Raw genomic sequence first — 21,310 nt, 5'->3', positions numbered from 1 at the left:
ATGACCCTACCTGGAACACAGGAGCATTCATAGCTGGTCTCTCCCTTCTGGATGCAGGTGCCTCCATTAAGACAGGGCGAAGGGTTGCAAGGAAGGTAGCGGCTCTCGCAGTGCTTGCCCGTGTACTCCTGAGGACACTGGCATCGATACCCACCGACCTCATTGATGCACAAACCGCCGTTCTTGCAGGGCGATGGGTTTGCATCGCACTCATTGACATCCTGCCGGCAGGTCTTTCCATAGAAAAATTGTGTGCAGGTACAGACGAACTGGGAGTCAGTATTGGAGCACTGGCCACCGTTAGCACATGGGTTTGAGCCACAGGGGTCAGGTTGGTTGCACTGTTTACCTGTGGGCAGGGAGTTATTATGTTTTAGTGAATTTTGAGGTTTCTCATCTTTAAAAAAAAACATAAACCATCACATAACTGGACGGAAAATTCCTAAGATCACAAAATGTATGTAGAGTTCATCAAAGATGAACCATAGATAAATGACTGAAACTTATCTTCATGGGTAACTTGTTAACATGGGTACTTTGGAGGAAGGTCTGTATGCTTTTCTGTATTTTTTTTCTATTTCTCTATTGCATTTATAATCTTCCAAGTCCAAGTTAGAAACTAGTGCTCTGCTGTCATCACAGTACTAGACATTGTTGTGCTTTACCTGACCATCCAGGTGGACAGCGGCACTTGTAGCCCACTGTGTTGCCCCTGGACTCAGCACGACACGTGCCACCATTCATGCATGGCAGGTTCTTGCAGGGGTCAATAAACTGGCACCTGTTTCCTAAGAATCCATCCTGGCACCTGAGAAAAGACAAATAGAGAGGTTAGGAACATTTTTTGCAGCCGTTGGCAGATGAGGAATGAGCAGGACACATTCTCATAGACGGAGGTCAACTCCTGTTGTGAAAGGTCCTTTCATCTCACTTTCGTTTCTCAACTACAGACAAGTTTCTGCTTTAAATATCAAAAAAAGATTTTAAAAACTTTAAAGCTTCTTTATCTTGATCTTGATCCCAAAAAAACAACAATATACTTTAAATCAGCTCTGATCAGCAACTACAACACAATATGACTGCAAAAATCTATCTGCAATATACAAAGGTCTGCTGATAAATGTCTACCCTTTATTTCCCTCATTTAAAATTAGCATTACAAAGAGTGTGACCAGTCAAAGGGAATTCCCAAACACCATTTTCAGCAATCCAATCTGTTTCAGCTCAACACTGACCAAGCACTCAAACTTGTGACTAGCAAGGGTCACCCCTTTGTGCACTACAGTGCTTATAAATCAGCAGCCTGGGTAATAGCCTTCACCAATAGGGGAACAGTAACAATCCATTTCTCTTAAAGATGGTCACGTCCTGCTATCTTTACAACACGGCAGCACGGCCATGAGAACCTATTCTTTAAACGTGACATTAGTCTTTCAGCCCCCTCCCTGCGGACAATGTGTTTGAAGCTGTAAAACTGAGTGGTCTGAACAGAGGAAGGAGGGGGACAAACTCCTGTGATGTTTCTCACAGGTTGTGTCTGAGCCATAAATGCTGCTTGGACCCCACCGAACAAGTTCCCAGAGAGAGAAGAAGAGAGAGAGAAGAACAGAGAGAGGAGAGAGAGAGCTGCTGCAGATCACAGGGACACATTCACACATTTACAATTACAATGAGAGGGGGTCCCCTGAGGATATGCACGGCTCAACAAAGCGGCCACACACACGGGAGCATAGTCACACCGACACAGTCTGAAGTCTTTTACACATACGCATACAGACACAGGAAGATTGTGCGTGAAGATTACGCACAGGATCTTTCACGTTTCCATCTACAATTGAATGCAAATCCACAGAGAATACAGTAGGTCATGGTCAGTCAATTCTAAATCTGCAGCTTTTAGATTTGAAATGTTATTGCTGCACAATTCAATAACTGATTGATTTAAACAATCTGTTATGTAAAATACTTGAACACTTTTTGTAGGACAGGACAAGACAGTCGGCACTTTGTTTTAACACACATTGTACTACAAACATCTCTTGGTCAGTACCAAAAAGCCGAGCATTTCTGCACACCTACTACATTAGACCCTCCCTACTCCCACATCCCTGTATTCATCACCTTCAGAGATTCAATACTGTTGTCGACAAAGCTGGGTGGCCAAGGAGGCTTGGTCATCCCCAAAACAAAGCATCTTCTCAATAGTACTGGAGCGCAGAACAAAAAAAAAAAAATCAGTGGTATTTGGAATTCTTCTTCCTAATCCGTCCGACCCATTTGTCAGCGCTCATTCATCCCGAGGACAAGGCTACATCTATGTGGGGTGTGTGTGTTGAGTGTTTGAGCTGTAAGCCAACATTATGGCAACTTCAAAGCAGTGTGCCACCACCTCATTGCTCGTTATTTTTCCCTCCCCAGAGAGGATTTGCTCCAGCACCAGACAAGAGGGATGGGAAGAGGATGAAACGGAAGGGACTGTGGTGCAACCTCTGTCAAGAAACATGAAAGATTTCTGAAAAGTGAATTCCTGCACAGAGGAGAATTCCATAAACATGAAATTATATATAAAATCTATATTTTTAAGCTTTTGTTGTTTTTGTTTTTTGGGGAACAACCTTGACAAACAACGGTTCTCTTTGAATGTGGTCATATTTAACTTTCACACCGAAACTTGAAAGAAATATTGTGCACTAAACATCCTGCCTGACATCAAAGTCGCCCTGCCACAACATTAAAACCCAACAACACTCTGAAATACCTGACCAGAGCCAGCAAGTCTGTTAGCCCTCGGGGGCTGAACTACATCCTCAAACATTCCCAGGGGGTCCAGTGTGTGTGTGTGTGTGTTTGTGTGTGTGTGTGTGAGTGTGTTTGTGTGGGGGCCAAGCCATGGCCCCTCTGTAGGGACAGGCGTGTGTTTAGACAGGGTCTCCCTCTCAGGGGATTAGGCAGCCTGTGGCAAAGAGGACTGTGGCCAAGAAAAGAAAACATCACATACTAGGCTGCCCGCTGCACAAACAGTAGTGGTCACCACATCGAGAGCAGAGAGTGGTACCTTAGAGGTTCACTTAGCCTGGTTTCATTGAGTCATTAGGGTCAATCAAGACTTAGCCTCAAACCTCTTGATTCATGCAGCATCTGATACTGGTACTGACTGAATCTGTATTATCTTCACTGAAGTCACAAACACTACCAAACACACACACACACACACTCATCAAGCAAGCGCTTCCTGCAAATGTGGATCACAATGATCAAATTTAATCTAGAGAGGTATAGACTAGAGAAGCCTAATGTAGTATTTTCTAAAGAAATATTATCTGTGAGATGTGATGATTCTACTGTTTTTACCTTTTGTGCTTTACCTTTTTTTTTTTTTAACTTACCCAGGTGCATTAGTATGGGATAGCATTCACTTTTTTAAATATGCACAGTGATGCCCTTGTTTATGGGCATGTGCATGTGTCCTGTTTTAATGTTTTGTATAATAGCATTGCAAAGAAAATAAATGATTGAGCCAGTTTTGAAGCTGGGATATGAGAATCTCCTTGTGCAACATTAGTATGTTTATGTAACTCACAAACATTAACAATCAAGTCAAAGCTAAATGAACTGATTCTTTGGAGATCAGTGAAACTATCCAGGATGTGTGTGTGTGTGTGTGTGTGTGTGTGTGTGTGTGTGTGTGTGTGTGTGTGTGTGTGTGTGTAGTGCAGGAAGGGGGTTCACTGCAGATCTGACTGCTAGAAGGCCAGTCCAGTTAAGCTCCAGCAGTGGCGAGTGCTGAGGTCGTGAGGCGCCACACGAGCTTGCTGGAGAAAGGCCGCAGGGAGCAGGTGCGCATGTTAATGAGGAGACAGCAGCTGCTGCTCCAGCCATTCACCCCCTCCTCCTCCTCCTCCTCCTCCTCCCTTATCCCTTATCCCAGCACTCTGCCTCCTTCCTCTCCAGGGCACCTCATCATACTACTGTTCTCAAGCCTCTACACAGACAAGGGCCGTGCACTGCAAAAAAATAAGCTTCTTAATTTATCATCAATTCTGAAATAGTCATTTTGATAATGATAAATACGATAGAATAGGTCGTCTATCTACAAAGAAACAATTAATTTAAAGAATAAATAGAAAAACTAATCAATTATATTTCCAAAAATCCGGCTGACCAGTCTTGAAGGCGGACATTTTTTACAGTGTTGGCATCTGAATGGCTTCCCACCCCCCACCCCCTCTTTCTCTAGCTACTCAACAGAGAAATGAGGAGAGAGAGAGAGGAAGAGAAAATGAGCGGGCCCATCGTTTTTCTATTCAGAGCCGACCACAGACCGGTCACATTCAGCTGTTCCACCTTCTCTTTCTTTTTCTATCTGTTTCCAAAAAAATATTTCCTGAATCTTCTTTGTATGGCATCCACTTGCTCCTTTCTGTGCACCTTCTTTGCCGCCAAACCCCCTCAGCCACTTTCTCCTACACCCTTCATCCACCCCTGCTTCTTTTCACTGGTGCGACACCACATTAGAATTTATAAGTCTCGACCGACTGCTGCTCGCTCCCACAAAATGCTCTCCTAGCTGCTCTGCAACTTTTTACTGGTCTGTTATGTTTGAGGCCAGAAAAGAAAAGCTTAAAATCTAAAAACACACACAGGCACAGGGGCAAACAAAAGAGTCTGAAGGGGAACTGAAACTGGTTTGGTTGGGTTTTCAAGTGAAGAAAGACAGAAAGGGAGCTGCCAATTCAGGAGGAATTTTGGTGTTTACTCTAAAAAGTCTCCTGTCCTGATTTTTTTTACCTGACAAAGCTCAGTGGAGGCTCACTGGCAGCCTCACTTTATGGTCCCCTGAAAAAACTCACACCAACTCTGAAACTGGCACCTGCCCTCGCCCAAACAGCCGAGCGTCTCGCACCGGGACCTGAAAGCCAAACAGACGGAGCCCCCGCACCCTTTACCTCCGTGCACGTGGACGCTCTATCCAAACACACTCCAGCTGTAAATCAACTGTAGCACACGCTAGACAAAGAATGCTAACAGTTTGCTCTTTAACTTGGCAAGAGCCCGTCAAATAAACGCTCGGCATAAAATGGCTTTTACAGGAATCTAATGTAACTGTCTCAACAAGAGCTCAAACATATAAAATAAGGGGACAAGACAAAAGATTCAACGACTCTTTTATGGAGTTGTGGCTGTGGTCAAAACAAACAGCAAAGCAGCTGCTTCAACAAGAAGAAATCTGCCGGCCTGGCAGCAGGTAAACTGGGCTGCTGGAAAGGTAAATAAAGCAGACGTGAAAAGAGGGGCACAAATCAGAAGCTGAGCAAATATCAGGTGTCTGAGATGTATCGTATAACTGCAGGACAGCAGTGGAATTATCTCTGCGGTAAGGCCGATACTGTTATTAACTCCTCTGTCATCCCCGCCGAGCAGACCTCATTGTTCTCCTCTGCGCTCGCTTCTGGGACGTCTCTTCTTCAATTGCTGCCGCGATAGCCTGTGGCAACAGGTCTGCATCACTGATGGGATGCATGAGAGCGCGGCTCGAGCCTGCAGCAGATGTTGTGGTGACATCTGACCCTTGGTCAGGCGTCACTGTGAAAGGGACTTTCCTCAGTTTTGGGCCAATCTGCCATCTGCCATCTTTCTGAGGTCACACTCAGATGGAGGCAGCGGCTTTGAACGTAATATGTAGGATACACATGTGTACTGTACACAAATAAAATAGGGAGTCCACAGATTTTAGCAGCTGTGTGGACTTTAAGAAGCTTAGTGAATTAGGTTGTGCTTTTATTCAGTTGTTTGTGAAGCCATGTAAAGCTCTGTGGGAGACACCATCAGTGTCTGTTCCTTGTCTTAAATGACATAATTAGGATTATTTTAGGACAGTACTTTGTTCTTGATCTATTCATGAGGTGAACTGTGATCTAGGAACACAGGAACATCACTACAACAACTTCTCAAACAAGTTTTCAGGTGTTCAAGAAGATTTTAATATAGTTTCCTATAAAATTAACTTGCACATAAAATCTGAATATTAACTTGTTGTAATCAGCTAATAAGGAAGTACAGTAATTTATTGCTGCAAGACATTCCTCTTTTGTTTTGTGTTGATTTTGTTGTTGATTGCTTAAATCTGATATAAAAGGGGGTTTTCTGCTAGACAATGTTTAGATGATTGAATCATTTGCTTAATAAAATAATCAATCATATTAACCAATTAATTAATTACGCTCTACAAGTCAGTAGTTTGACTTCCCTGACTGAGTAAAACCTGTCATATAGTCTAACTGAGTGCGTTGCCTGTTTTTTCTATTAAAAGCAGTGTTGCCAAGTTTCCAGCCCTCAGATATTGGCAGAAAAAGATGGAAAGCAGCGGCAACAACATGAACATGATGCGACTTCCACAGCCATGAAGAATGTGATGTAGTAAACTAGTGGTTTATACCATGTCTCTCTCTCTCTCTCTCTCTCAGGTGTCGCCTTTACTGAGACAGAATTGTCAGCCAGGAGTCAGACAGTGTTAGTGGAGCATGTTTGTACCTCTGCTGCCCCTCCCTCGTCTCTCCCCCCTCTCCACCACCACTTCTCATTTCCTGGCTGTTTGGTTCTGTGCCTGGGCTAAGTCCCCTTTAGCCTTGTCTGATCTGTTTTAAAAGCATTGCCCAAGGGGGGGGCTGGGGTCTCTCTCTTGTTCCTTTCCTGCACACTTCCCTCTCTTTTTCTCCCCTCCCTTGTTATCATCCCAGAAGCCTACAGTGGCTAACCACAGCGGCAAGTCTGCCACCACTGCTGGAGAAAATCAACACTTACTGTAAAATGCACACTTACGTTCAGCTTCAATCATACAAATAGTGTCTGTTGAAATAAAAATAACTCTGGGCAAAAACCAAAAGCTGGCACAAAAAAACAGGGTTGTTGTTTGTTGTGGAACTGAAACCAAAGTTACCACCAACTCCCCACTGGCTACACAAATTACAGGGGAAGCACTGCCCCTCTTTCCCTCTCCTTACATCCATCCTTCTTTTCCTTCCTCTCTAATCGTACAGGAGGGCTGACCTGGCCAGCCCACATCTGGCAGCCTTCATTAGAGACCCTGTTTATTTGGGAGCATTATGGACACAGCCCATGGGAAAAGAGCCTGCTCCCCAAGGGACCAGCATTCAGGGTGTATGTGTGTATGTGTGTGTGTATATCTTGAGAGCCACAGCAGCTCTAATGACTTCTGCCACAGCCTACTTTACGACGCTGGGAACCACTTAAAGGCTTTACGGGTGCCTGAAGGTGTAGCTGACAGTGCAACCGAACCCTCAGGTTGTTGATGCAGTGACTTTACACTCTGAGGAGGAGCAAACATGTCCCTTTATCTGATCCACCTCAGTCTCCTCTGGAAATCAAAACCAGGACTGTGCTGTTTTGAACATTTATTAACGTTAATACAACAATTTCTGAGGACTGTTAAGAGGAAATCAGCTATTATTAGATCCTGTCTGCAGTGAGTACACATGAATGTGCTAGCAGCCATCTCTGACTCACTTTAATACTTCAACTCTTCTGCACTCCCATGGACAGAGTTTGAATTCTTAGACTATTTTAATACATATTTTCACAGGATAGTTTTCTACTGAATGAAACAAAAAGGTGTCCATTTGATCCTTCTAGACAATCCTGGCTGAAGCTCGTGTGGAGATGTGTTTAAGCGCATATCCCTTAAAGGAGCTGTCATTTTTTCCAAAGGGTTACAGAAATCCCGACAGTATCATTCCTACGATCTGAACTGCTGCTTCACTGAACACGCTGCTCTGTTTCACTACAAAGGCATCGCACCCCATTCTCCTAAATATCCTGCGAGTTTGTTTGTGTCAGGCAGCGAGAGTGAAAAGCTGAAAGTGCACCTGGCAGACACAGTCAATCTGTTTCTGTGTGGAGCTGAATGTGCAAAACCACAAGTAATCATGGGTATTATGGAGCATGCTGCTGTGTTGGTGAGGACACGTCCTGCTTACTTGTTATACTAAAACCCACAGACAGGTGGTCTGGCCGAAAGTACAAAACCTTAAAAAAAAAAGAAATGAGGAAGTGTGGTTTGGAGTATGCCCAGTGTCTTTGTACACACACACTCACACATGCTGACTGTCCTCTTAACCTGTGATCAAAGTTTATGCGATTTGTGTTGGCATATGCCAACCAGACAGGATCAAATATCACTAATCCCGAGCTGAGGATCCCCACCACCAAGTTGCTTCATTCAGCCAGAACACACTGCCGATCAGCCCTCTCACCAGCAGGACTCCTGCCAAAGGGAACCAAACACCGGCAGCGGCGGCCGTATAAAAGCCTCGCACTGTGTGTTTCTCGTTGTGTGATGATATGATCTGATACGGCACCTTTTCTTCCTTCAGGCAACTCTGAGACTGTTTCCTGCCTCTGAATCGAGGTGGGGAGGGAGGGGTCGGAGTGTAGAGTGATTGTGCGAGGGAGGTTAAGATAGGCTCATCTGACCAGAGCAAACAGAGATGCCATTGAAGAACCCCGAGAACCGGAGAGACAAGGGCTCACTTTCATTAAAATGGATGTAAACTGTAGCAGTTCCTGCAACATAGCAGCTGGGAATTAATGACTCAGGTATAAATGACATCAAAAATCATCTATACAGTCAATTTGTTTGTTATCTCTGGCTATATTTAATCAAACAGAGAAGCAGCCAACCACAGCCCTCACAGTATGCTCTTATATCTACAATCTCATGTTTAAGCATTTAAAAATAAGTGGTCACAGGAAAATCAGAACAATTATACTGTACAAGCATTTTTAAAAGCATAAGAATGTTATTTTAAAGAGCCTTGAAATGCCAAACTGCTATGATGAGTAGGATTTTCTGTGTTAGGTTGAACGTTGAACGTTGCTATGAAACCTCATAGGCAGTGATAGTTTGACACATCAACCCCATCTCATGGTCCCACAGCATCAATGGATCAAACTCCATAATTGAAACTCAATTTGTTGATGAAAACCATAGCAGCTGAAAGCTCTGGGAAGTGGACCTAGAGAAAGGATTTTTTTGTCAAGCTCCTGTAACTCTTCTTGTGTACACACACAAATCCTAAATGACCCAAGAGGTTAAAGCTGCAGCTCCAGCTTTTTACATGCAGCAGGATCAGAGCAACACCTTTTACCTCTTTTAACACAGCGAGTTAATTCAGCCATATACAGTATACATTCTTTCTCGCATTCTTGGCCTTTATCTTCTAACCTAAAACCCTAAAAATGCTGCATCATGTGGGCCCCCGCTATCAACAGGTTGTCTGAAAATCAGCTGTATTTTCTCATCGCACCGACTAACTAACAGTGAAGGTATGTGATCTCTCAGCAGCACGCTTTCTTGCCTCCTGAGCTGGCCCGACATCTCTCATCTCTGTGTGCGCAGCAGGCTGCTCGCTTTGATTCTGGTCATTGTGCCACTGGAATCTGGGAGTTATTTTTCCTGGTCTGGATTGACTCGGCTCTGTCACTGCTCTCCGCTGCTGCCAAAGCCTCTAAAGTAAATGAGAGGCCTCCTCGAAGCTCTTCAGAGATAAACTTCAGTGAGCATCCAACTGGGCCCGGGAGGCCAGATATGAGAAGGAGATGGTATTTATGGTATGGCATGTCAAGTAGGCATCTTTGACAGACTATATAAAACTGAAGCATCCAATGCCACTTACTTGACCTCCACGTTAACACAGACTGATGGCAGCTCATAATTCTGACAACAATTAAGTGAAAACTTCTCTCCTGAGAGCTCAACAAACTGAAACTTAGCACAACACATGCAAATAGATAAAATACAAGCAAAATAGGAAATCGTCTTCAAAAGTTCGAAACTGCAAAGATGCCCATCTCCATGTTTCATTGGAGAAGTCTGAGGAAGAGGACAGTGCAGGGACACAATGCTGGCTTTGTGGCCCAGTGAGGATATGGGGAAGGTGGAGGGTGGGGGGGGGGGAGTGAGTGATTGAGAGGTGAATAATACAACCAGACCAAATTAAGATGTGGCAGGGTGCCAAGATGGCTGCCTGGGTCTTGCAGTCTCAGAGCTCTGACCTGGCCGGCCCAATCATCCAGCGGTCACCGAGTGCTCCAACAGTAAGATGACACTGGTGCTGCTCATGCCGGCACAGACAGAACGCCAACGGCAAAGAAAGCAATCGTCAAAAAAGGGGCACAGGAGCTTATTGGTGTTTCTGGACTGAAAACGTGGCCAAATACAAAACTCAGAAGTACTTCACAGACAAAATGCAGAACTTGTCCCCATTTTTATTGGGTTAGAAAACATCTACCCTCTGCCATCTGTCCAGGGGAATGAAGGCGAGAGGGAGAGAGAGAGCACTGAGGGCCATTGAGGAGAGGACAAAATCCCAGGAGACAGGGGGGGGTGGTAAAAGGACAGGGTCTGAGGGTCTCTCTGGGAAGCCTCACCCAGATTAGTCACACAGAATTAATCGCAGCAGAGAACAATGGTCGCTGAGCTTCTGGCAACCCCAGCTGTCGCGCCGTGAAAGAAAAGAAAAACAAGATTCAGGGTTTCAAGAGTTTGGCTGCAGAGGAGCGAGTGCGGCAGGAACACTCACACACTCTCACAGTGACCCCTGTCCTCATCAATGTCCACTCATTTCTGTCTCAACTGTCTGACTATTAGCCTCCCAGAAATAGCAACACTGGCTTGGGTGCTCACCTTTTAGAGCCTTCACATGTCAACCAAAAATGTGAGTCACTTCAGAATCAACACAGCATTTCAAACAGTACTGTGCAGGTATTCGCCGTCTTTTATTGGTTAGAGAAAGAAAGGCAGATTTTTTTTAAAAACCTCACCTGCACTGTCCGTTCCCATCTGGACTTGCTTCACATTTCCCCTGATTCAAACATGCCTCCGTGAGCATGGAGCATCTTAGGCCTGTGGAGGGAAAGATTTAATACAACAGCACTCTGCTAAAACTTTTCACAACTTTTCAGCAACTCTGTCAGTGGCTGCTTCCAGTTGGTGTTTATTACAATATATTTATTATTCCAGGTGACACACAAAAAAAGCATCTTCCAAATTTTTGTTTCCATCAGGGGCATTGAAAATGGCACTGCTCAAATGTGACGTCTAGGTGTGACTCTTGCCGCCTGAAAGTGGAGTTTTCTGTGGCGAGCAGGAGACTTGACACCGGTTTGGCAGCGGCGCACTCCAGCTGCCCCCAAGAAGAATGTGCCATTTGGGGAGTGACACAGCTTTGCTATAATGTTAAATAAAGCGCACTGCACTGAATCCAAACTGCAGACGCATGCGTTAACATAATGGTGAGAAAAGTGTTTTGCTGGACGCGTAAGAGTAAATTGATGCAGTTTGCATGGTGGGAGGGCAGAAAACATGGTATGACAAAGTTGGGGAGATAGTTAACAGGTGCATGAAACTATAGCCTATAACTAAACTTAATGAATGTAAATGACTGTATGTAAATGTAAACTTAAACTGTGGAGACGTCAAAGAGGAGTCAGGACATGTGGGGAAATGCTGAACCTCATTTTACACGATTCAAATCAAAGTGGATGCAACAAGTACATAAACTTTACTGCGCTCTTTCCAAAAGTTCATCAGTGGCAAAACTCCTCAGAGTGAGAATCCCCCGGCCACTCACCTCGTGTTGGTCCAATCAGCGACAACAACAAAGTTAGTTTCACAAAGAAAATATGCATTCCTTCTGGTTTAAAATGCTTGTACAAATCCACGCGGGTGTTTTCATAGATCCGATGTTAGGTCGTCTCCACTCGGTAAAAAAAAAAAAAAACCCACAAGTTTCAATTCATCCTTGAGTAGATCCACAGTGAAAGTAAAGCGCGTCTGTGAACTCCGAGCGTGAGATGTTGTCACTTCGGATGCCGAGTTGGAAATGGCTCGGCGGGGACGCACGTCTCCATTCGCTGCTGCGCACCGAGGGGCGTTATTCGTCCACACACACACACACACGCATGCACTTAAACACTAGTTGGTCCATAAACAGTCACAAACTTTAAGACCTGATGCAGAAAGAACTACTGCAAGTTTTGTTCCCCCCACAGGTAATTAACAAGTCTGCTCCAGAAGTTTTCATCACATTATTTAGGTTTATTTTTTAGAGATATATAAAAACAGTAAGTATTAAATAAGTGATTGTTCCCAAACACCCTTTCATATTTTAATTTAAATAAGTGTAATTACATTTCACAAACATCTGCAAATTATCCAGTTGCCACGGTCTTGTTGTTTTCTGATATAGATATACACCAAACTAGTGACTTAATCAAGGGATCTATTTTAATGTTTGGGTCTTTGAAAGGTCACATCAGTCGAACCCACGTCCTGTGCTCCTGCACCAGGGCACCGCAGCCTGACAAAGCATGGGAACATGCCTGGTAGCAGTCAGGCTCTGCTACACTGATAAATAAACACTATGCATGTTTTCAGTTGCAGACTCAGCAGAAACACCAGTTGATTTCCATCAGCTCAGTCACAGCAGCTTCTCACAGGTAACTCCTGCCAAGCACAATACAGGTGTTTATAGTTTCACCTTTTCTAACAGTAGCTTGGGGGGTTAGATAAGAGTTTGCCCTCCTCTTTGTTTCCTTGTCCTTCATTTGCAGAAATCAAACAATATTTTATCCTCAGGTAACAGCAGCTCCAAACACCACATTGATAACTATTAAAGATGATCTTAACAGCATGAAACTATGAAACTGTATGTTTGCAAATGATGAGTTTCAGTTGATTATTGATGTACAAATTAATAAATACACCTCAATTTAATCTTTCCTTAGCTGATTTCCTGATACAGAGCTTAACCTCAGAACAGGGATAGATGTCGATGTTGTTAAACCAATTCAAACTTTCTTAAATTACAGTGTAACTCCACTGGTTTCACACAGAAAGCTGAGGTTACATGGGAAATACTAAGCCTGTGAAAATAAAGTAGCTGTATAAGGGATTTACATCTCATATCTCAGTGAATATCTTCATTTTGAATTATGAAGTATGATCACTTATAACAAAATTCTGCAATAATAAATGTGGCATTTGAGAGACTGGAAGGAAAAGATATAGTTTTTTCTCCCTAAGAGGGGCAGAATGTGTCCAGTATTATTAAAACTTTAAATCATATCAGAGATGAGTTAGGGTTTTGGTTTATGTGACATAATACTACTGAAGCAGTTATTGTCACAGTAACTTATTGTCTTTCATCCTGAGAGGGGATGTTTGTTTGTTTGATGTTTGTTTGTTTGTGCTGGCTTAAAGAACACCAGAGTAAATGAAAGTTTGAAAATCAACAGTCCCATATGAAAGTGCAAGAAAAAGCAAGTAGGAGGACGTCGAGTGCTTACAGTGTTCACGGAGTCCCTTTGTCTGCATTTTGAATCTTTTCATGGTTGGTTTGTGTCTCTTTGGTTTTGTTCTGCATCTCACTGTAGCTGTTTTGTACCTCCTCAGGTTTATTTAGAGTCACATTTTTCACTTTTGTGTCTTTGTGGTTGTTTTATGTTCCTTTTGGTGGTTTTGTATGTTTTTGATTTCACTTTTGAGTCTCTTTGTAGTTGGTTTGTGTCTCTGTTCTTGTCTGTGTCTCTTTTGGTCACTTTGTGTCTCATTGTAGTCAATTATATGTATGTATGTACTATGTGTACTATATGTTTGTGATGGTTTTTTATGTCATTTTATGTCTGTGTTTGTTTTACATCTCAATATAGTTGTTTAGAGTCTCTATGAGACCAAGCTCTGTCTCCTTCAACAAAAAACAGAAGCTTTAGTAAGAGGTTCCCTGACTTCAGGCCCCTGGGTCTGTGCCCAGAAAACCTGTTCAGTAATCCATCCCTGCCAAATAGGGGATCCTATATCTGTATATCTACTATACAGTAGATAGTAACGAGTTGTCAGACAGAAGCCACATCTGCATAAATTAGATTAGTGTAGGATAAATTACTCATTTATCCATAATCTGGGGCGCGGGGGTACTGGAGCCAGTCCCAGCTGTCACCGGGCGTGAGGCAGGACCCGCCCTGGACATGTCGCAGCCACGTTTTCTGATGCAGGTATTCAGGACTGTTAAGCAAACACGGCAATGTCAACGGTCTCTTACAACACTATCACTGCTTCCAATAAACCACAAAGTGACACACAGAGGCTGGACGTTACAGGTAAAGCAGCCAAAAAAAACAAAAAACAAAAAAACATCAAGCAGACGTTTAAACCCTGAGGGCAGACAGAGCGTAGGAGTAGGAAGAGGCAACGGCGGGGAAAATGTGAAAGCGAAGGTCACAATGAGAAGATGTTTAAAGGGGTGTAACCTGCATTTGAATCAATCTGTTAATGTGCACATTATAATCAGAATAGGTCAATACTGGATGGCCATTGTCATGCAAATGCATCAGTTACCTTGTTAAGATCATAATCAGCTTTGGCTTTTTGGCTATTAACTCAACTAGATTTTACCTCAATCAGTTAATTGATGAGTAATGCAGGTCATTTTACATATTAAGTATAGTAAAAACTAAGTCTTGTAGAATAGACAAATAAGATAATCCAGACATGGTTTTAGTGTATGTGTAGGTTTTTGAGGTTAATACTATCATTATAGTTAATGGGCTGCATTATTCTTTAAAGGATAACCTGATTTTATATTGTGTTTTGAACTTAAAATTGTACTGACTGCAAAGTTTACATCAAATTAGATTAAGATAAACTTCAAATAAATGGTGATATGATAAAAAGCCCTGAAGACGATAGTTTCCAAGTTCAAGAAAAATTCTGCAGCTACATAAAAAACAAGCCAATAAACTCCCCGGAAAACATAAACATCATCATCATCACAGGACAAACTCCATCTGCTAAAATCTGACCGGCTGCAGTAAATAACAGTCATGTTTATGCTCTTGTTGTAAGTGAAATCTTTTTCTTCTCGTTAACAGCTGTGCCTGAGCTCTCAGGTCATAAGTCATACTGTAAGTGTGAACAGCCCAGATGGACGGTGTGGTTTGTGAGAAGCAGCACCGAAAGACAGCAGCGTGTGTAGGCCCTCTGTTTACACTGTACACTGGTTAATAGTTTTTAGTTTATCTAAGTAGGAACATTTAGCTAAATCACTAAAGCACATTAAGATAATAGGAAACTGTATGTGGGAGAAGATACGGTTTGTTAAAGCCAGTGACGCATTTTATTAAACACTGCTTACGTTGTTCTTTACCTGTAAATACTGGAAAAACAGATGTGTCTGTGTCTGTGTCCACTCAAATCTCATGTTAAACTGTTTATCAGTTTACTTTCATTGACTAGTTCCCACAGAGAATCGCAGGTGAATATTAAGACTTATATTTTGTTGTTTTACAGTTGACACTTTGTCTTTCCTGGTTGTGGATATCAAATATGAACAAAAACATAAGATCCATCCCTCCAACGTTTAAAACCATTTTGAAAACACAATACCATGGCTGTAGTATCTGGATTGTGTCATTGTACTTTTGTTCATTGTGATACGGGAAATGTGTTTATTGTATCTCATTGTGAGATGGAGAATAAACAGGATTTGTGTTGGTTTCCTTCTCATTGTGTTGACCTGGGGGTGGGAGTCTGTCTCCATGATGGGTGCAGCACAGATGGAGGGACCTGTTCCACTTTATCAGCCTCCTAAAACACAGACAGCTCAAAGTTGGGTCAAATCTGATAGACGACAGTACAATCTGTCCGGGAACCCCCTAACCCTCACCCTTTAAGTGAAGCATGGCGTGTGTTATGTTGCAGATTTTTGTTTTTCTAGACACCTAACAATGCAAAATGAATGTTATTTGCTGTGTGTTAAGACAATCTTGCCATTTTCTATCACATGAAGCCATAAATAACACATTTTCATGTTTATTTCCACAGTGTTTGTTTGAAATGTGCAGTTTTACAGTTTGAACCCAGTAGAAGTTGCCTAATTACAGTAGATTTGAACAATTGAAGTTTTTCTCACAAATGTCTGCAGTGGACTAACTTAAATTTGTGTTATATCTTGTATAATGTGAAAGACATAATGGAACTTTTTATAAAAACAAACAAACAAAAAACATAAGTCATGTGTGATTTTTGTTAAACCCTATCTTCATTGTTGAGTGGACATTTGTGACAAATGTGAAGAAATTCCCTTTATGACTTCTTAAGATATTGCATCCAAAAGAAAGGGATGGGTGTTCACCCAGATAGCATACACAATGCCTCTGGCCATGGCTGTCATCTTATCAAATGTTTGTGTTCCCCAGGACACAAATAACATTTAAGAGTTAAAGTCCAATTCCACATTAAAAAATGTTCACCCGTCTCTTTGATTTTGACTTAGACATCTTTGACTTTAACAGAGCAGACTTTGTTTTTTCTCAACAAATTCTTCACTGAATATATTTTTCCATCTTTTCTCTGATCAAACATAGTTTGCTTTTCTCCTCTGTTGTGATTCATCCTTTCTTTTAAAACAGCAAATGCAGTAAAACTCGAGTAAAACCGAAAGTAGTCATTCAGAGTTAGGTATCGTTTTAAAATCAATCGGACAGGACACACCTGGGGCAACAAGGATCTCCTGTCAGTCAAATGCTCCAATACTTGTGCTGAGGTAAAACTCTTCGTAGCTCAAACATCTCTTGATCTAAAACATATCAGAAGATGTTTGTATACAGCAAAAACAAATGAATTAGCCGCTCCAATACTTTCAGAAGGGACGGTCAAGACTCAGGAATATATAAGGAAAAGTTTGTCTCATTGGCTCAGATATTTACTTGCTTTATACTTCATTTGTTAGTCGCTTTGGATAAAAGCATCCAAATAAAGTCAAATAACAAAATGTAAATAACGATGCATGGATCTGTTTATCTCCTGACTTTTGCCTTCCTAAGGGTTTATGTTGGTGATGCAATATAAACTTGTTCATGATTTCCTGCCAATAATTTACAATGTTAATATCACTTTTCCTAAAAGACCTTTTGTTTGCACCTTTAAGAGAGAAAGAGAGGAGCGTGGGTGGGTGCTGAGTCGCCTGCAGCAGCAGATGCCGTGTGTAATGGACAAGTCGGTCATGTTTATGCAACTCACTGTGATGTGAAGTACAATTAGTTCACATAGACTCGTAACTTTGCATCAACTGTGGAACTGAAGAGATAATAATGTCGAAGATGACTGTTAAATATGTTGCCAAAACTCTTTATGAATCAATAAACAAAAGAAATGAGGAAAACAAACAGCCTTTCCTGGAACATATGAATCCTCATCAAAGTCTGGACTCAAACTAATGTAACAGTAATGAGAGTAAAAAAGTTTGTCCTCTAGTGGAAAAATGTCTCTTAGTTAAAAAGCAAAAATGTCTCCTGTCTGCAACACAATCTGGTTTTCTGAGTCCAGCACTAATCTACTGTACATTTTTCTTTTCTTTGTCAACAAATCCCACAAAATACCAAAACCAACATGTTTCTCAATACTCTGCGACTTCTCCACCCTGTCTGCGGAACTCAGGCCCAAGCCTGTTCATTCCTTCTGATTTATGAAAACATAAATCAGTAGAAACAGGTCACAAACATGCAACTGTAGAAAAACTATGACTTCTGCTCAAACAGATGGTCACTGTAGTTTTTAGAAAACTCGTAGGAGTAAATTTCGAAGGGCTGTCCAAGTCCGTGATCAAGTTAAACATGCATTTCATATGTTATAAGAACTCAAAACTTAATGTAGCATCTGCAGCAGTAATGCACCCCTGTGCCTTTGCATTGGGTGGGTTTGCACCTTTCACAGATCACAGTCTTTGGCACGTAGAAGGAGCTGAAACAAGCTGAAACACGGATTCGTCTGACCACAGGACATCTAATTCAACTAATTCCAGTAGATTTGAAGGATACACCAATGTTGGTTTATAGGCTTTTACAATATGATTTGGAACCAAGTCATTTCTTATAATAAGATCTTGTTTACTACATGCGTATTCACACGCCTGTAATCAGCTTTACAGATGGGGAAAGAACTGACCTTTGTATCCACACATCCCCTGAGGGACTGTCCTTCGTTGGACAAGACGTTGTTTATTTCCAGTTAAGTTAAAAATTTCTAAAGGACATAAAAACAGTATGGTTTACAGTGTCTGATCAGATTTGTCGTGTTTGTTTCATTTTTACTGATGTTATGTTTCTCTAGTTTTCAGCATACAGAAAGCAAAGTTGTACTTTTTGTTTCCATATAAGCAACTTAAAAAAGATAAAATATGGATGTTCACATCCTTCATTATCTCAGAGACCTGGGCGTCTGACATGACAAATCTGTTTATTGTTTCTCTTCCTACAATTTCTAAGAAAATGACATTGTTTGAGGGGAATCTTATCTATATTTCCTTTTCCTAAAACCTGTTTTGTTCAGGGCTTTTAACACTAAGCTTTTGCTTTATTGCCACAGTCACATGCACCACCAAGACAATTCTTACAGATGACCGGTCCAGTAAAAAGTCTACCTGAAGGAAGGAACATAGGCCATTGTATTGCAGTCGTATTATTTCCTTAGTGCTTCAAACACATATTAATGTATCCTGGTGTTGCGGTATTGTTCTTTAGGAGGAGGAGGGGTATTCACTTTATTGTTGAATCATGGATTTTGTTGCCCAACATGAGGAAATGCAGGCGAGGGTCTTTGGCTCCTGCTTTCCGGCAGAAGCAAGGTTAAGGGAAGGAGGTGACTGCTGTGAGAGTCTTAATATTAAACACTGTGTTGGGTAAGTTTAGAAACTGTTCATGCCGGCTAATAACATAAAACATGGCCAATAAAATAAATGTAAGATTATTCTAAACCTTAGGAGTTTCACAAATTATAACCATGGAACCATGGTCATTTAAAACTAACGTGTCGTGTCTTCATGAGGATGAAGTTAAGTCATGGTGATGTTGAGGATTTGTACTCTCCAGGACTTCTACTTGTAATGAAGCATTTATACTGTGGTATTTCTACTTTTACACATAAATGAGTGGAAAGTGATTCAAGCACTAGGTTAGAAAACAGTGAAGGATTCCTGATGACAGACTGGAAGAACATTTTATTTACTGGTAAAAATAAATGCTGACACAATTTTCTGAACTTTTTTCACCTATTGGGAAAACGTCGACCTGTCAAGGTTGTCCTAGTGCCATTAGGACTGTTTCCATTGCCACGACCCATTAAGCTAATTAGTCTAATGAAAACTGGTGTGTCTCATGCCATTATCAACACAACATTTGTCACTTTTATGTCTGCTGCAGCTGCTTCCCACTATTGTGGCGCCTCGGCTACGTAAGCACAATGTGTGGGACAGCGAGACGCAGCGGGTCAGTGGTTCTCCAGCCCTGAGTGTAATAGAGTCGTGGGAGGTCCAGAGACCCTGGTTCTGTTTTTGGACATGTAATCACAAACAGGAAGTCCCTGCAACCCAGTCACACAGGGCCACTTCCTCCTTTTGTTTACAAGGGGGTTAAATTAAAGTCCCACAGACAAAGTTGTACCAGTGTTTGCTGCTCCAGCATCCACTCTGCCCTCATTACTCTGCCGTGTTCTTGTTCTCATTGTCCTGTCCTTGTAACACAGTTAGTCTTCTTTCACCCAGTGAAGTTACTGATTACTTGTGTTAAATGTTTCAAGGATCTAAACCCGCTCTGCAACTGTAAGTTATGGATGAAAGTTCGTAATGTTTAGAGCATTAGAGAGAAGGTTTAAATGTCCTGTGGATAAAATCCTAATAGTTACTGAGCTCCCATGTCAACAGATCCATTCCCACTGAGGACCTTGATCTGGTCTCAAATTATAACACGGCAGGACTGACGAGCCCAGTTTTGAAACAGTCTACAAAGGTACAAAGTACAATCTTTTTTCAGATTTCTGTCCTTGTTTTGTTCAGAGGATGTGTTCCCTTACATCTTAGAAGATACTTCTCTAACTGACTAATGCTGCTTGGTGACACACCCTTACCTGGACTCTGGTTTCTGAAAGGCTGCTTTGTAAACACAAGCAAAGCTGCTATTCCTTTACTTTCCCATGAATAGTAATGTATTGTATTTTGGTTTAGTATAAACTCAATTCAGTTTTTTGCTGACTTTGTGACTTTTTGTTTGCTCTGATGATTTAATCACAAAAACTAAACTACTTTTTTTTTTAAGTAACTAGATTTCTCCCTGGGGCAGCTGTGGTCCAACGTGAAGTAGTTAGTAGCTCACTTTCTATGATAGAGTAGGCTTTCAAAGTAGCTTCCCTAAACACTGGGTGGATCCAGTGGAATTGAGAGGCCTCACATAGTTGAAAATGCACATGTGTTCTGTGTATGATAAAAAATCTAAATATTAGCTCAATCACTCCAGAGACTGCAGGAACATTATGTTAAACAATGCATTTAGCTTGTTGTGGGTTAAGAAAGAGAGCAACACACCTATGAGCCACTGTTTCCAGACAGAGAACGCCAGCCCTTTATTCCTTAAAATTTGATAATTACAGAAGGGAAAGCTCTCAAAATATTCCACTCCTTGTGTCATGTGAAATCTGCTGTTTTGCAAAAAGCTTTTTTTTTTTTTTTTTTTTCAGAAGAAGTACTTAATGGAAAAAGCAATATCAGATGCTGTGTTTCGAGGATGCAAATGCTTCTCAAGGGGATTATGTGTTACTTTAAATGTTAACCTACCAATGTTACACTGAAGCCATTTCGTCTGAGGTGCAGCCAGGAAAGAAAATGCTGCATTTGGGTGAGGTTGGGAACTACGTGGCCTTTGCCTTATTAAGATTTCCCAAGAGACTCATGCATTATTCCATCTTTTAAACTAAGTTTTGCCTTCTCACATGTAATTTTTGTTTACCTTTTTTCTGCCTCTACCATCTTGAAGTCATTCACTTTCCACTGCCATGTTCCTTCTCTGTTTTAGACATTTATTTTCTATTTTCCTTTTTACATTTTAGCTGCCAGCCAGGAGTATTTCACTCCCACACACCCAGTGGCTCCGCCATGTGTCAGAGGTCGTTTAATTCCCAGACGTGATTTGAGAGTTTTAAACTGAAACACAATACTTTCAGGGAAATATAGACTAAATTGAAAGGGCTGTTTTGTTGCTTTAAAAAAATCCATGTCAGAAGCATTGGTATGCTCTGAGATTTGGACTAACTCAAGTATAAATCATCAAAAAGATTACGTTGATCTTTGTCTAAAACTCTGCCACACAAAAACCTGTCTCAGTGATGCAAAATCTTACACAATGATGTCACTAGTGGAACCATATTCTTCTACACTGATTCACTTCCTGCAGAATAATTCCTGCCAGC

The 21,310-nt window shown here is 41.6% G+C and overlaps 1 protein-coding gene across 2 annotated transcripts in view; it reads right to left on the bottom strand.

Annotated features, from left to right (window-relative positions):
• LOC113150157 (notch receptor 1) overlaps positions 1-11,913 on the bottom strand; it is a 37,066-nt gene extending 25,153 nt beyond the window's left edge. For both annotated transcript variants that reach the window (XM_026342548.1, XM_026342549.1), the window contains exons 1-4: positions 11,649-11,913; positions 10,840-10,921; positions 666-808; positions 11-349 (exon numbers count right to left, since the gene is read on the bottom strand). In XM_026342548.1, coding sequence (XP_026198333.1) covers positions 11-349; positions 666-808; positions 10,840-10,921; positions 11,649-11,706 — 622 coding nt within the window. In that variant the 5' untranslated portion in view covers positions 11,707-11,913. The remainder of the gene's footprint in view (positions 1-10; positions 350-665; positions 809-10,839; positions 10,922-11,648) is intronic.
• Between the last annotated feature and the right edge of the window lie 9,397 nt (positions 11,914-21,310).

Source organism: Anabas testudineus, chromosome 9 (genome assembly GCF_900324465.2).
Source record: "Anabas testudineus chromosome 9, fAnaTes1.2, whole genome shotgun sequence".
Classification (NCBI taxonomy): domain Eukaryota; kingdom Metazoa; phylum Chordata; class Actinopteri; order Anabantiformes; family Anabantidae; genus Anabas; species Anabas testudineus.
Note: the sequence above shows the minus strand (reverse complement) of the source record. Positions and strands in the feature narration are given on the sequence as shown.